Genomic DNA, 17,869 nt, shown 5'->3' with positions numbered 1-17,869 from the left:
GTTATCACATGACTACTTTTAAATGGATGTCGGAAGGATGCACACCACCAAGACTAACTGTGGGACAATGTTGCACGTGAAGGACATCTTTATATCTTCATATGGGTTTACCCTCTCAAACATGGCTATGACTCCTGACAAATGTTATTGCATGGTTGCATTTGAATGAATGTTGGAAAGATGCATACCATCAAGACTAACTACGAGACCATCTATTTTGAAGCCCAAAATTGCATTTCACCACATGAATATGGGTTATAAAATGAACATTGTTGATAATGTCAATGAATTTCTTTTCACAATCTGATTAGACAAACCAAAATGAATCCATTGAGAAGAACATTAAGCATACAATGATGAGCTTTTTACTGCAAGCTATGAGATACATGTTTGGACGACTTGGCAGCTCCATGAAGGTTAATTATAACATATACTGGAAGACTATTTTTCCATTGACAATAAGTCTGTAGCTGATTAGCAATCTAAGATGAGGTTGAGATTAAAACCTCTTAATGAGTGTTGGTAGGATGCACACAAGATATGAGATATATGTTTTAATTTTTAATTAGATGGTAAAGTTTATTGATCAAGAGATTGACATGTAAGAATTCCATAAATATTAAACATGTAATATATTTAAAGTTGCATCATTCTATTATTATTATATCTATTTGACATGTGCTCCATTGTAGATCAAATAATTTTATTTTTCAGCAAAAACAAAGAATATGCATACTTTTTTAACGTGTTTTTTCAGCATAAAAAATTCACAAACAAAAATAAAAAAGCTTATTCATGTATCTAATTCAATAAATCAAGAATTATTCTTGCCAACAAAATAAAAAAGACATTAATGATAAGTAAAGACTAAACTGAAAAAATCAAGAGAAAGATATAGATCAAGATATTTAATCTCATAACAAGGGTCATATATATAGTTGTGTTTAATAACTAAAGTCAAATAATTATCTATGCCATTAAAACTTTTTTAAAAAAAATTATCAATGATAACTAAAGTCAAAACTAAAAAAAAATAGAGAGTTAGATGTGGTTCAAGATATTTGATCTCGTAACATGGGTCATGTATCCAGTCATGTCTAATAACTTTGTTTCTTAGAATAAAATCAAAGAAAAAATATATTATACAAGGCTACATTTATTTAAAAAATTAAAATATTTTTTTGTTAAAATCAAGTAAAAAACAAGTGATATTTAACCAAAAAATAAATTGCAAAGTTGAGAGATAGATGTGGCTATAGGCATTTAATCTCGAAACTTGGATAATAAACTTGATTGTATTGACTTTATTGTATCTAATAATATTTTGTTATTGGAATAAATGTTTTATTTAATTAAAGAATAATACTAATACACGTATAGGAGAGCATTTGAATAAAATTAAAGGGAAATAAATTTAAGACAAAAAATAAAGAATTTCTCATAACATATATATATATATATATATATATATATATATATATATTACCTGTAAAATAAGTGCAAATTGAATCATATTCTATCAAAAAATCAAGTTGAGAGATAGATGTGGCTATAGGCATCTCGAAACTTGGATAATAAACTTGATTGTATTGACTTTATTGTATCTAATAATATTTTGTTTTTGGAATAAATATTTTATTTAATTAAAGAATAATACTAATACACGTATAGGAGAGCATTTGAATAAAATTAAAGGGAAATAAATTTAAGGTAAAAAATAAAGAATCTCTCATAACATAATATATATATATATATATAACCTGTAAAATAAGTGCAAATTGAATCATATTCTATCAAAAATCATTATAAAACTTTGATAAAAATTTATTAAAGTTGAAAAAAAAGGCCTAGGGCATAAAAAACCCAAAAATACAACAAAAAAACTCAAAATTAACCCGAAATCAAAAAACTTCTCAAGCTCATATCTAACATCTTAGTCAAAGTTAGGATAAAAAAAACACCTAGGATACACTCCTTTCATCGAGTGTAAGCAATTGTTATCTTTCAGAGCTCATATCTATATTTTAGGCAATTTGAAAGTGAAAAAACACACAAGTGAAATTCTCCTCATCGAATGGAACTTGTTAACACCAAGATCAATCATTTTAATTGTTATAATCAATGTTAATGATGATTTTCTTTCTCTACCATAAAAATTCAGAGACTTTCTTTCTCTTCTCTTGAACTAGGGACTAAAAATGAGAAAAATAAAGTTTTAGATTGAAAATGATTTTTTTATGAAATTTTAAAAATTGAGGGGACTCAATATTTATAATTTAGAAAGTATAAGGTCACAATAAATATTTTGTATAAAATTAGAAAAAGTTGGTCATATCCTTTACCTCCTTTGCTTTAGTCCCCTGTCATGTAATCTTACTCTTTCCTAATAAATTAATTTAAATTAGTGTCCAATTTGAAAAAAGAAATATTAGGATGAAAAAAGATAAACACTATGAACAGTAAATACAAAGTGTTTTGTGAGAGAATCAATAATGTGATTTTGCATAATAAATCCCTATACTTTTTAGAGAATATTTAAAAACACTTTACTTAATGCAAAAAATTATGCACCAACAACAAACCTCCTCATATCACAACGGTCTAGTCTGTAGTTTGTAAATAAATAAAGAAAAAAAAAATATATCCCACATTGAAAAGAAACACTTATTCCTGAGTATTTATAAGTGTGAGTTTCTATTGTATGGTAAATTAAGTCTTTATTTAATGCAAAAAAATATGCACCAACAACAAACCTCCTCATATCACAACAGTCTAGTGGGACTCTCTCGCTCTCCATCTCTCTCTTCAAAGACAAGTCCACAAATATGTAAAATTGTTTAGGTCGTAGGAAAACTTAGGTATTTATATTAAACTTGACCCAATAAGTTAAACTTGAAAACTTCTGACCCTATTTTTTAGTTAAACTTGAAAACTTCTGACCCTACTTTTTATTTAACCTGGATTTCAAATTAAATTGTATAGAAATTATATTGATGTGACCTAGTTAACTTACTAAGTACAAAGATAACTCTAATGACCAGTTAAAACATTGTTTGACTTTGTAAAAAAAAAATCAAGATGGATCTTTGTAATAACATATGAGACAATGATCTTGGATCAAGCTGGGCTTTTGCGACTTAATATTTCAAATCCATGACCCGAGCCATGCATTTCATTAGGTTTAATAATTTTTTACTTAAATTATATGATAGCAAATATAAGAACTTGCAAAATTAGGCACTAATAAAATGTTAACATGTTTATTTGAGATTACAATATATAACCGTATAAATATTAAAGGATGAAATCAAATATTTTTAAAAAATCCAAATAAAAAACTACCATTGTAAAAAAAATCAAAGGACACACACAAAAAACAAATTTGAGCCGTACATGCCTAGGTGGCCCAGCATGCTTAGACCATGTTTCCTTCTTTTTTAAAGGGCATATTACATGTTATCCACTTTTTTTAAAAAAAAAAATCAAGCTACGTGTAACTTACAGGTGAATTTTTTGTTGAAAAGTTTATTTTTCAGCCCTTTAAAAAAAAATCCTTAAACAACACCCTTAAAATCCTATATCCAAGAGTTCACTTTTTATAAAGTTAAGTAGCTGACATGAAAAATTGGTGTCCTGTATCCAAGAGTTCACTTTTTATGAGTTGTGCCTAGGAGGAGATTCTTCCTTTAAAAATATAAGTGGTTGATGTATTGAGTAAATAGGTTGCTCTTCTCAACGTCATTCACATGAAGCTTATGAGGTTTGACACTTTTTCAAGAGTTGTACTTAGGAGATTATTCACCTTGACAAATTTATTTTTAGATGGTTATTGGTGCTAAGTAAGGTGATTATGCTATTCTTAATGGTTATCTATTTTATGACTTGCAATTATATGTTTTAAATTATTCCCTTCGTGATCATAATATTGCTTGTGAGCTGCATTATAAGCGTAACTTCATACATGACAAAACTATAGCCTTAATATCCTTTAATTATGTTGTGTGGTTTATAGAGTGGTGTCTCATTTGTTACCAATCCAACTGCACCCTTATCAATGCTTGTTTGCATACTTCATTGCCTGTAATATATGCTCTTTGATTAGATATTAACATGGACTTCGTGTTGTGTTTACCATATAGCTAACAAGTCATGTATACTGTTATGATGATGGTGGATGGGTTCTCCAAAATGTCCTATTTCATTACTTGCAAAATAGATTATGTATGCTGCATGGATTGCCCATCTCTACTTTAAAGAGGTGGCTCATTTGAATGAGATTCCAAGTTTATAAGCCATTTCTAAAAGAGTTATGAGAGAAGTTAAAGACTTTGTTGAATTTTGTCCATGAACCATGCTACTCGACTTTGTTCTTTTAAGGTTATTTGACTTAGCTTTTATTCCTTGTATTGAGCATTTTAGTGTCAAGTCAAGGGACATCACAAGATATCTTTACAGGTTTATAGTCATATCACTTGTTGCTACTTAATATTTTAATTTATTTTTTTAAAAAAATAATAAAAAACCAAAAATAGAAAAAAAACACAAAATATATGGTCTTGACGTAATTACATCATTTTCAGTGTCTTTTCCAAACAATTTAAAATAAAATAAAATCTACTTTCAACACATTTAGTTGTTAATATGTTTTTTAAGTCAACATTGATGTTGTTCTTTAAAAGAATCAAAATACAAAAAAATCAAAATTTACAAAAAACCAATTTATTTAGGTTACTTTTAGTCACCTAGTTTATTTGCAAGCCAAACAAATAAAAGTAACAAACCTTTTTTTATCTATAAATAGGTATTTGCACCACACACTAAAGAATGGTGGAAATTTAGGGGAGGATTTTATAGGAAGGCCATTACCAAAAAAAACTAACCAAAAAAAAAAAGCAAAAAATGTTCCCACGTCCTCTCCCACTCACAACTAACTCACCCAAATACTAAAACCAACATCAAACACTTGACCTTTTTCCTTAAGCTAAAGAAGTGAAAAATAATTCACTCATCCAACGAATACCAGCAATGGGATCAGTTGTGTAGCCTTTAATTTCCATCCATCATCAATCTTTCTCCACAACATCTCCATCTTACTACCACACTACACCACGAGCATGTCTTGACCACCACCATAGCTGCAACCTCACCCTCCAAATCATCACTAAAAACACACTCCAATAACACCATTATAAACACCGCCACCTGTTGGGATGTCGCAATCGCACAAATTAATTACTCTAACTTCAAACACAACACACAAGATAATATAAAGCAAGCAAGGGGTCGATCCCACGAGAAAGATTCAAGTCAGATTTTTATGCTAGATGATATGCAATTTGGGGGGGTTGGACGTTATCTAGGTTAAAGCAAAAGAAAACAGAAAACTATCGAACAAAATTTAATAAAATCAGAAAATTATCAAGAGAACAAACATTGGTCGCAAGTAAACATCCACCTACAGAAATCAGAACTGATCATGGAAACAAAACATCAATTTATATTCTGAATATTTATCTCTTCTTAACATTGGTTAGTTAACGGATCCGCCTTATAACTAACCCTAATCATCAAACAACCACAGTGTCCACACTAGTAATTTAATTCAATGGCAGCCTTAAGAACTAGATAAGTTGATTAATCAAGAAAACATAATTGTCCACAGTGTATGTTTGATTTGATTGAATGTTCTCCCTAAGATTAATAACGTAGATCTGCCACAATTATTAAACTCAGTTGCTTCATAAGTTCATATACCACAACTCCGGTTTTGATATCAAACTTAGCAATAGATTGTCTACAATAATAACTTAGAGTCTGCTCTAGCAATTAAAATAAACAATCATAGAAAAAATAAGCATAGAAGAACAAACATATTCATCATATAAACAGAAAAGAAAATGTAAAATAAATCTAACAGTTCTTGAAATCCGAAGGTTTTCGTGTCCTTGCAACCAAGAAAAAGTGTTTAGCTTTGCATGTTTGTTGAACAACTAATCAAAAAGAAGGAAGAATGCATAATTTTGAGTTTCTTAGAGGAGGGGGGGCGTTTTTCTCCTCTTGGCTGGCTGCCCCCCTTCTCTTCTCTCATTCTTTTTATATCCTAGGAAACCCTAGTTTCTATTTTACAAAATAGTCCTCCCTTAAGTAGACTGTTTATATTTAAGTACTTCAAAAACTATTTTCCTAAAAAAAAAAAGAAATAGCCTTGCATGAAATCTTCAAGCTTTGACTTAGAGGAGATAAATTCCTGAAATAAAAACTTGGATATCGGTTTAGATGCTTCGGAGCGTAATTTGAACTCGTTTCTTCATGAAACCTGTTTGCTGGCAGAATTTAGTTGTCATCTTTGAAAAATCATATCTCCCTCATATGAAATATTTTTTTGCTTTGGAGCGTTTATATCCCTTTGAGTCATGAATCCAAAACAATTGAGTTTGCATCAATTGGACTTCTGTAGCTCCAGATATTCAAGTCGGAATGGACAAAGGTCAACATTGGCAGATTGCGAGATTTGACTTTGAAGGCTGCGATTTCCATGCTCTTCCTTATTTTATTTTCTTGCCTTAGATTTCTAGAAAGGTATGGATGTTAGCTTTCTAATTCTACTAGAATCACTTCATTTCGACCTCTAGAGCTCACGCTCTGCACAAAACATTGACTGAAGGTCAAATCTGCCAATTACCTCCAATTTACTCCTTTTTGCATCTTTCATCCAAAAGTGCCTTCAAAACATAAAACAAAGAATATCAAGGTATTTTATATATAAAACATAGGCAAATCATTAGTTAAATGTGGGTGAAATTATCGAATAATATGGTTGCATCACCACCACTAGCCACACAACCCAAAATCAACAACCCCTCTCATTTTTTTGTTTGAAAACAAATTGACCTATTGAGACCTACCATTAATATTGCCAAGCCAACCATCACATTTACCAGTCACAAAAACCCAAAACCACTCAAACCCCGTCTGCTCACAGCTATAGCTAAAATTTCGAAATGAGCAAATCAGTCTCTCAATCGATTCCTTCTTCTTCAACCTTTACTCCTTATTCTAGCCACATAACAGCACCACCAACATCATCCTCGCTTGACCAAAAACCACCCACTAATTGTCGACCACGACAATAACAGCGTCCCTACCAGTTTGTCCTCCAACCTAACCGACAACCACACTTCACCATAACACACTTAGAACCCCTCAATTTCCTCTTGCCTGCAAATTTAAACCTAGAACCACAAGACCTTGTTCCCATTTTTTTTTTGGCCAAAATCAGCTCATTAAACCCAAATAAAACCCACATCAAATACCCATAAAACTTCTCTTCCTCACTGTTAACTACTAAGCACGACCACCACCACGTCAGACTAAATGGTTATTTCCTCCAACACCTCCTCACGTTATCATTGAGTGTTCCAACAACCATTAAAGACCCTAAAAGAAAACTATAGAGAGAAATGGATCTATAAAAAAAAGGAAATAAATTGATTGTTCATGTTTGAGATTTCTTTTGTTTGCAGATAACAAAAAAAAACTCATTGCCAACACAGGAAGAAAAGAGAGAAGAAGCAGTCTCCAATCCACCCATTTCTTGTCTTTGTCGGTGTTGGCACGTTGTTCCACACGCCGCCAATGACGGTGGTGCGTGAGACCTAGGCGCCTCCATCGTTCCTGGAACTTGGAAGCTTCTCAGCACTATTCTTGAATTTTTAGTAATTTCTCTAGATTAATTTGTAAATTTTGAAAGGTCTATTTTGTAAATTATAAATGTGTATTCTGTGTGTGTTTGAATTGTTTTGAGTTTTGGTGATATGTAAAAAATGTAATTGTAGTGCGTGAATAAAATATAGTAAAAAGAATGTGTGTGTGTGTGTTTGTATTTTCATACATGTTTTTGAATGCTTAAAACCAAAAACATAAAAAATTAAATTAAAGTCTTGATTGTATATGGTCAAGTCTCTCAAAACTACAAAAATCATATATTGTTTTAAAAATTAAATACATGTTATGTTTGATTTTTGTAGCATATATTTTGAATTTAATAATTAGTTTATTTAATCCATGAGAATTTGATCAATATTCTAGTAATTATTAAAATTTTAATTCATGAAAATTAATGGTCAATATGTAATTATAAATGTTGAACTTACAAGTAGACTAGTATTTAAATATCATAAATTAACTAGAAAATTTTCAGAATCATTCTGAATATTTACTAATTTTAATTAGGAATATTTTCATCACAACATACCAGTTATGAAAAATCATTCCGCCTTTCAAGATAAGTGAACCATGTCAGTGCATCTTTATGTATCTTTCCCATAAAAATTTATTTGGACACACAAGCCCATAATAAATTTAAAACGCTAGATTTATTCATACAAATAAATCTTCATTCTAAGTCATAAACAGACTATCGGTTAGGAACCATTAAAACCCTTAAATCTTAATTTTTATTTTTTTTAGTCACATTTAGTCCTTTATCATTGAAATATATCTGAATTTCTTAACGATTCTGAATCAAACAACTGACAATGGATCTCAGTGACCACCCAACATACATGTGCCATATCACTAACAATTATCCAAAATACAAGGCACATATCGGTCCCACATCAAACATGTTACACTAGGGGTTGAATCTGGTCCTAGTTTTATATATAAAAAAGAAATTAAACAGTACTCCCATTTAAAAAAAAAAAAAAAAACAAATGAATCAAAACAAATTAAAGGTTTTGGAATTATAGGGTTTAAGAAAAAATAATGTTCAAATTAATGGTCCCCTACAAAGAAACAGCTAATGATCACATTTGTTCACAGAGGAGAAACGAGTTTCATTGTATCAAACCAATAATTTTCTTTCTCGTTATTTTAAAGTATCATTATTTTTAATCCTTCAAACATATTTTGGGCTGTAAACAAATATAATACATGATATTGCATTTAAAAATGTACGGTTGGCTTTCGTAAATGTTGCCAGTATTGAAGCTTATTTTGGCTTTGCAATGGGAGACAATTTTTTATTCCTAGCTTGATATTGATTGATTTTGCAGAACAAAGTTGATGCATAGCATTGAGCTCATTGCTATCAACTTCTACAATTTTATTTTATCAAATCAAATAATAATAATAATAAGCAAAGAGTGCAATGAATGCGTATGAATAGCAATTTATGAACAATACAATGAATGTTTTCCCTTTCAATTTATTATATATGCAAGTTGAAGTACAATAAGCGGGGTGGTTTTCCCTTTCAGTTTTTTTGTGAAACTGTTTCAGAGACGGTGTAGTGGCAGTGTACCAAAAAACCACCTGACATGTGCAATATCCTAGTTGGAAGATCATACATGAAGTTGATTGGATTAACAAGGATACATAATTTAATCCAAAGACTTGGTCCTAAATCCAATTGGGCAAGAGCTAAGTAAAACCTGCAAGGAAGAATTCTGTTTCTACAAAATTCAGCTTGTCTGTGCTTGGATACTTAGCTTAAAAGATGAATAGAATATTTGTGTGCTCGAATTTACGCTGTTCTTCCGGGAAACAGGTTACAGTGAAATAAAAAATTGCAGGTTGACAAAATCTTACGTTTACTAAAGAATTATTATCCAGTGACATCAACGTTCAATCTATATTTCTTTTTTGATGGATAGAATCAATCGAAGGACAGCTAATGAATCCTAGAGGAACAGCTAATGAAGCCAAAACCAGCAGCGGGAAAACAAAGGCCAGACAAAACCTAGCTTACTAAGGCAACAAATCTCTGGGTGTATATATGTATTCATCGTGCACCAAATGATCTCTCACAACAAATTAGTGGACTGAAGAAGCTGCGAGACTCTTTCCCTCCATCGACAGAGTGCACAATCAGATCCGAAGGAGATGATCACAGAGCCACTCTTGAGCAGCCCGAAGGGTGGCATAAGAGCCTTGTTTTTCATCATAGGTATTTAATACACTTTCAGCAACATGCACGCAGACGCATATATTATGAGCAGCAGGTTACGTGGCAGCTTATATATATTACTCTTCAAGTAATGTGGTTTAAATTAATGTTTTGACAGCAAATGAGGCACTGGAGAGGCTAGCAAGTTTTGGGCTATCAACAAATATGATACTGTATTTGACTAGAGAGTATGGCATGGATGCAGCTAGCGGTGCCCAAATACTCTTCCTCTACTCAGCTGCTGGGAATTTCATGCCAATTATTGGGGCTTTTCTTGCTGATACATATGTGGGTCGATACCCGATGATCGGCTTTGGATGTATTGCGAGCCTTCTGGTAACATTATTTCTTTCCAACTTTGCATCATCTCTCTTGTCTTTCTATTTTTCTCCCTTCTGTTTGTCACAAAGACAATGTGGTGGCGATTCTCTCACAAACAAAAGTGGTGATTCCACTTAATTAAGTCCATTGCTAATCTCAAAGGAGAAAAAAAGGACACTTAATCGTGTTTTATATACACATATATTTCTTATGGTTAGATTTAATATAAAATTATTCTTAACTGAGTTTTTAAATTGAAATAATTTTTAATATATTAAACGTGTTAATTATTATATATATTTCTGAATATTTTATAAGTAATGAGATATCTGCATATCGATGGACCCATTGCTTGTTTCGGAAGCCAATCTCACAAGAATTAATAAACAAGTAACAAGCTATCGTGGATAAAACTTGGGAGAATATATAGTTATCTATCCTTACACACGCACGCACATATATATATATATATATATATATATATATCAACATGTTTAATTATATCTATTTTATTCTTAAATCCTTTTATAAAAATCTTCAACAGGACCTGTTATCATGTGTTGTCCAAATTGACAAATCTTCATCACACACACACAGTAAAGTTGTTTGCACTTCTCTAATTAATACGAGGTTGAAGTTTAGAAGAAGGAAAAAAACCTTTCTCAAAACTTTGGATCATGTCAAAATATTAACTGGAATCAAATAAATGTGCAGGGAATGGTTCTATTGTGGTTGACAACAATAATTCCTGGGGCAACGGTGCCTTCTTGCGCCCAATTTAGTAGCATATGCAATAACGACGCGACGACACCACAGCTTTTGTTTCTATATTTTTGCTTAGGCCTTATGTCTATCGGAGCTGGTGGCATAAGATCATGCTCCCTGGCCTTTGGTGCTGATCAACTGAGCAAGAGGGACAGCCTTAAACATGCTGGAATATTAGAGAGCTTCTTCAGTTGGTACTATGTTACATCCTCAGCTTCTGTATTTATTTCCATGACTTGTGTGGTTTACATTCAAGAGGCCATGGGCTGGAAGGTGGGTTTCGGAGTTCCTGTGGTTCTCATGATCCTGTCAACTCTTTCGTTCTTCTTGGCTTCTCCCATTTATGTCAAGCCAAAGCCTAAGGCAAGCTGGCTCATCGGATTTGCTCGAGTTCTCGTGGCCTCCTTTAGAAAGAGAAGGATTGAATTATCTTGGCTAGACACGGATGAGCTGTATCATCATAGGAAGGGATCCGCGCTTGTCGTGCCAAGTGAAAGAATAAGGTAATTAACCTACCTGTGAAGCACTTGTATAATAAGGTAATTTTATATATGATAGTTCCTATAAGGATTTCCTTAATTTTGTCTTATCTTGTCTTAGGTTTCTAAACAAAGCCTGTGTTATTAAGAATCCTGAAGAAGACTTGATGCCAGATGGAAGAGCTTCAGGTCCATGGAGTCTTTGTACAGTAGATCAAGTAGAAGAGCTGAAAGCACTAATAAAGGTAATCCCAATATGGTCGACAGGGGTGTTGGTGTCTGTAAATGTCTGTCAAAACTCTTTCCTATTACTCCAGGCATCCACTATGAACCGACATATCACTTCGAAATTTGAAATTCCTGCTGGATCATTCTATGCATTTCTGTTGCTCTCTGCAACAATGTGGATTGCTCTCTACGATCGCGTAATCATCCCTCTAGCATCAAAAATCACGGGAAAACCAACACGTCTCCGCTTGAAACAGAAAATAGGAATTGGGATTCTGGTCTCGGCTGCTTCCATGGCAGTACTGGCAATCATAGAGAGGGTGCGACGAGAAATTGCAATCAGGGAAGGAATTTCAGATATTCCTGACGCGGTTACGCACATGTCTGCAATGTGGTTATTGCCATTCTATTTCTTACTTGGATTTTCTGAGGCTATGAATGGTGTTGGACTGAATGAGTTCTTCTACACTGAATTGCCTAAAAGCATGTCTAGCGTGGCCTCGAATCTTTTTAGTATTGGACTGTCTGCTGCAAGCTTGGTGGCGAGTTTTATAGTAAGTAATGTTCGTGGGTTTATTAGTGAAGCAAATCAAGAGAGTTGGGTTTCAAGCAACATCAACAAAGGACATTATGATTACTATTACTGGCTGCTTTCTAGTTTGGGTTTTGCTAACTTCATTTATTATCTTGCTTGTAGCAAGGCTTATGGTCCTTGTAAGGGGGGACAAAGCGGCATTACTGGAGATGTTAGGGAAGGATTGATTGATGATGATGATGATGATGATGATGTAGTTTAAGCAACATCTTGGTATGTTCGTGCTTACCATATACAGTAAGATAGATGTGTTAGTGAGGGAACTATGAGGTTATTGCTTCATATAGACCTTGAAAGACGGTTTTAGAAATTTTCAAGATAGTGTGTTCATTCTTCATTTTTCACAATATCCTGGTATTTTATCTGTAAGCAAGAAAGAATATATTATATGGGTACCATCAATATATATATTAGCTGATTCATTTGTACATTTTCAGTTACCAAGTAATTTTAGGGTAAAAATATTGTATGATGAGTTATTTCCTTGATTAGTGTGTGTAGATGCTCTATTTACATTGATACCTATATTTACAAGAAAACTAAATAAACATATATATTACTAAGGGAAACAGAGGTAGACCGGGGGACTGAGAGCAAACAGAGAGAACCAGGGGACGAACAGAAAAACACAGGGGGGACAAAAAAAAAACAGAAGACAAAGGAGGAAACAACGAAGACGAATAGAAAAACATAGAAGACGGAGACGATCATAGACAGGAACTAACTTGAGAGAAAAAAAATGAAAGAAAAGAAGCAGAAACAGAGGAACTAAAGCCAGAAAAGAAGAGAGAGAACGAAAAAGCAAACAGAAAACAAAAACAGAGAGAGGACGAACGAAAACCAGAAAAAACACAGAGGGGACGAGAGAGAGACAAAACGTGAGAAAACGAAAACAGGAAGAACAAGAAAAAGAAGGGACAAAGAGCAGAAAGGAAGCGGAAAAGAGAAGCTTCGCCCAGCACCTGCAGGTTCTTGTTCAAAGCAGGCAAGCTTTTGTTTTCCCCTGTTTTGCATTTTCATTACATAGTTGCTGAAGCCGGCACGCACGCCTGACAAAAAGAAAAGGGCCGGTTACTGGTACGAGCTAGTAACTGGGCTGGGCTGTTGGATTTAGCCCAGCCTGTACAGGCTAAGATGGATCACGCTTCAATAAAAAAAAAGGGTTGGGTCCAGGGAGGGTTTGGGCCTCAAGCCCGACCATATCATTCCCCTTTATTTTATTTCTTTTTATTTAAATATCTGGCCAAACAAGAAATTCCAAAATAAGTCAGGAATTTGAGGAAGAAAAGTCTAAAATCAGATGTTTATAAACTCAATTAAATTTTATTGAAGATTTAATTGAATTTATGGAGGGTTTGATTGCAAGAAAAATTAATTTTTAAGTTAATATGAGCTTTAATTGGAAGAAATTAGAGTTCGGGGGTCAAATTATAATTTTTAAGAGTTGATTTGGTCAAATCAGAGATTTAATTGCATAAATATTAATGTTTGATGGCCAATTAGAGACTTAATTGAAGAAATCCGAAACCAAGGATCAAACATGAAAAGGTGCGTAAGTAGAGGTGCTGAATTAGGGACTATATTGAAGAAAATAAAAGTTTATTAATTAATTGAGGGTCAAAATGCATAAATTCAAGACCAATGACCGAAATGAAAAAAATGGTCAACTTTAGAGCTGACATCCTATTTGGCAGGGATGCAATTGAATTGATTCTTACAATTAAAATTGCAATTGAAGACTTGATTGAATAAATTAAAAATTAAGGATCGATTTGGAAATTGACTTCTTTGACACCAATTTTATTTGAATGAAATAACATTTTTTGTTCGAAACGTGTTTTGTTCAAAACGACACTGTTTCATCCACTATTAAAAAAGAGAGGGGGAAACGATATCGTTTTGAATGGCACTGTACATCTCCTTCCTCCTTCGGACACGCACAGGCACAGAAAGAAGGAGATTTTCTCTCATACGATGCCTCTTTCCCTCTCTCCCCTAAAAACCCAAAACTGACAAGACCCACGCCCATTGGCCTCCTCAAATGAAAAAATAAAGGAGACAAGCCCTGCGGGCAGCTGCCCAACCACCCTACCCATTCGGCATGATTGGACAGGGTAGGGTGGCTCTCTCCCCTTTTCCCCTCATAAGTACCAGAGTGAGGAGAACAAAAGGGGGGGTGGGATTTGCAAGAGAGTTTTTGAGAGGACTAGAGAGAGAGAGAGAACAAAAGGGAGAGAAAGACTTAGAGAGAAGGGTGAGGGAATGGTTTGAAACAAAGAGAATGATATACAGAGAAGGAAACATAGGAGGTAAAAAACAGGGGGAGACCGAGGAGAGAGCTGACATGGGGGTGGTTGTTTAAGAACATAGAAAGAAGGCAAAGAGAGAAACAGAGAAAGAAAGGAGAGAAAGAGGAAGGAAACAAAAGCAAATAAAACAGAGAAAGAAAAGGAAAAGAAAGGAGAAGGGAGGAAACAGAAAGAAGGAAGGAACATAAAGGAAAAAGGGGAGCACCACTGCCTACCTTTCTCGTTGCCGCCACAAGAACTGCCCTGAGCCATCATCGACAACACCACCACCGTTAGAAACAGAAGAAGAAATAGAGAAGCGGGGGTATAAAAACATAAAGAAGAAGCAATGCAGAAACAAAAGAGAAAAGAGGAGGAATCACCCCTTTTACGTTCCACTGTTCTGTTAATGAATAGTGGAGAACGAATTATAATTCACTCTTTACTATTAACGTAGCTATGAACAAAAAACAAAATTGAGATTTTGGAACCTATTAATTATAAATAAGAATAAGAATAAGAATAAGAATAAGAAGAATATATGAAATTATTGTTATCATTTTTTCCAAAAACTGATTTAGCTGATTTAGTTGTATATTTTTAGTTACCAAGTAATTTTACGGTAAAAATATTGTATGATGAGTTATTTCCTTGATTATTGTGTGTAGATGTTAATGGAGATGTTAGGGAAGGATTGATTGATGATGCATGATTGTAGTTTTATTTAAATTTAAGGATCTTTGTATGTTTGTACTTACCATACAGTAAGATGTTAGCAAGACTGTGTGAAGAACTATGAGGTTATTACTTCATATAGAGCTTGAAAGATGTTCTTAGAAATTTTCAAGATATGTATTCTGATTTTTCACTTTTCACAATTTCCTAATATGTATTTTATTTGTAAACAAAAAAGAATATATTATATGAGTACCAGGAGCCGTACCATCCAAGGGCGGAGGCTTGGTTGTGCTATAGCCTAGGTTAAGATTTTATCAATATTTTTTTACTAGTTTTATGTAAAACAAATTTGTAATTCTCGATTGAATTATCAAAAAATTTCAAAAATTTGCATGGAGCCTTCTAATATGATGCTTTATCTTGGGTTAAAATTTCAGAAGTTTTGGAAAAATTCAGAAATTTGATGAAAAATCACAATTTGACCAGTTTTACATCATTAGGCGTAATTTTCAATCCGACCATCAGATTGAGCTGAAATTTTATGAGGGATCTTAAAATATATTGAATAAAATCTAGTTAAAATTTTAGGATGATCGGAGCTTGGTAGTGCAAAAAAAAAGACCGTCAAATAAAAACAAAACGACTCATTAAGGGTAAAGTGGTTATTTTCCATTAAAAAATAAAACAAATCAACTCTTCCTTCTTTTTATATGTTGTCGATGGGGCATAAGTAGAATAGGAAAAGAAAGAAAAGAAAAGGCAAGAGAGAAAGATAGAAAAGTAAAGGAAAAACATTAAAAAAAAACCCAAGGAAAAATATAAGAAAAGTGAGAGAATAACCTTGTAAACTTATAAAGTCCAACTTATAAAATATTAATCTAAGGAAGTATCAAGTGAAGGAAGGAGGAATTGAGAGAGGGAAAAAATTTAATTACTTTATTTTCCAGTTGACATGAGATTCTTATTTTATCCCTGTTAAGGGGTTGTTATAATATCAATTCAGATTTGATTATAAATAAATTATATTTCACAAAACATCGAAGAATTTAACTTTAATAGTGAGTTTATTTTTACTTTCACTTCAATTTCATGTACTTTCAAATTTATTTTTTAATATTTTAGGTAATGTATTTGAATTAAAACTTTACTATTAATTTTAAAAATTTATATATATAAGTTAATAATTAATCTTAAAAAAATATATATTTATTTAATAGCTCAGGGCATGAAAAATTCCTGGTTTGGTTCTTGGTACCATCAATGTGTGTGTGTATGTGTATACACACAGAAAATGTGGTCCAAATCTAGCGAGGGACCTATAGGGATTGAGGTTATCAGGAGGACTCACGGCGTATTGGCGACGGTGCGCTCTTGTGCAAGTGGTTGTTGACTTTTTCATAACATTGAAACAATTAATTAATGAACAATAAGTTGTATTTCTAGTGATATTATAATCTCTTCCAGCTACGAGATTTCGGAACCTATTAATTAATAATAATAATAATAATAATAATTGTTGTTGTTATTGTTTTTATTATTATTATTATTAGATGAAATTATTGTCATTGTTGGAGAACTGAATTAGCTTACCCATTTGTACATTTTTAATTACCAAGTAATTTTAGGGTAAAAATATTGTATGATGAGTTATTTCCTTGATTAGTGTGTGTAGATGCTCAAATATTCCATCCCCCTTCCAAATCTTTCATATCAAATTCCTTCATAAATTACGAGTGCCATTAATTTGTCATTATACCTCTTTAGAAATAGAGGATGATTGACATTGCTATGCTAATATCCATATTTCTTAATAATAAATCAAAACCTACCAAATCAACCTCTCAGCGACTGTTTGAGACCGTAAAGTTCCTTTTCCAACTTTCACACGAACCTAATAATATCCATAACAATATGAAATTTTTTTTTTGTTTTAAAAGTGTTTTTAAAAAAATTTAAATTTTATTTTATTTTTTTCTTGTTTTAAATTAACATTTTGATATACGATGTTGAAAATAATTTTTAAAAACTAAAAACATATTAAATTAATATATTTTCAAATAGAAAACATTTTAAAAAATAACCTTAATTATACTCTCAAACAAACTCATACATTTCTCGTTATAAATTACCGTGCATGCAAGAAAGCATTCTTTACATCATATTATTATTGCAATGTCCATTCAAGATTTTCTAACAGTATTAATTTTAGCCAAAGGTGCAAGAGTAAATCCAAGTGCTACGTAGTAACTATAATTTATATCACCAATCATTTAATTTGGCTTCTGCTAAATAGAAAACACCCATCAATATAACCAATACGTGTTTTTTTCTAATCAGGAGAGGCAGCATTGCCTTTTCCAGCTTGTCCTTCTAATAAAAACAATGTTACTTTTAATAAGCTTCTTGTTGTTGTGGCTTCATCTCAAACGGAAATGAAAGAAATATAAAAGATATTGGTAAATCAATTATATGAGTGAAGGCTAGCTACTGATTAGTAATTGATAAATCAGTCGGCTGAGTACTGGGGCTGGCTATTGATTAAAAATTAATAAGCTGACAAACAGGA

At 32.5% G+C, this 17,869-nt stretch overlaps 1 protein-coding gene across 1 annotated transcript; it reads left to right on the top strand.

Annotated features, from left to right (window-relative positions):
* Window positions 1-9,682: 9,682 nt before the first annotated feature.
* On the top strand, window positions 9,683-12,767 carry LOC133674283 (protein NRT1/ PTR FAMILY 1.2-like). The gene is made up of 4 exons (XM_062095329.1): window positions 9,683-9,949; window positions 10,068-10,285; window positions 10,985-11,538; window positions 11,636-12,767. Exons 1-4 carry the CDS (start codon window positions 9,886-9,888, stop codon window positions 12,537-12,539), a joined length of 1,740 nt encoding a protein of 579 aa, XP_061951313.1. The 5' UTR covers window positions 9,683-9,885; the 3' UTR covers window positions 12,540-12,767.
* Window positions 12,768-17,869: the final 5,102 nt, after the last annotated feature.

This window comes from Populus nigra, chromosome 15, assembly GCF_951802175.1.
Source record: "Populus nigra chromosome 15, ddPopNigr1.1, whole genome shotgun sequence".
NCBI classification, from domain to species: domain Eukaryota; kingdom Viridiplantae; phylum Streptophyta; class Magnoliopsida; order Malpighiales; family Salicaceae; genus Populus; species Populus nigra.
Note: the sequence above shows the minus strand (reverse complement) of the source record. Positions and strands in the feature narration are given on the sequence as shown.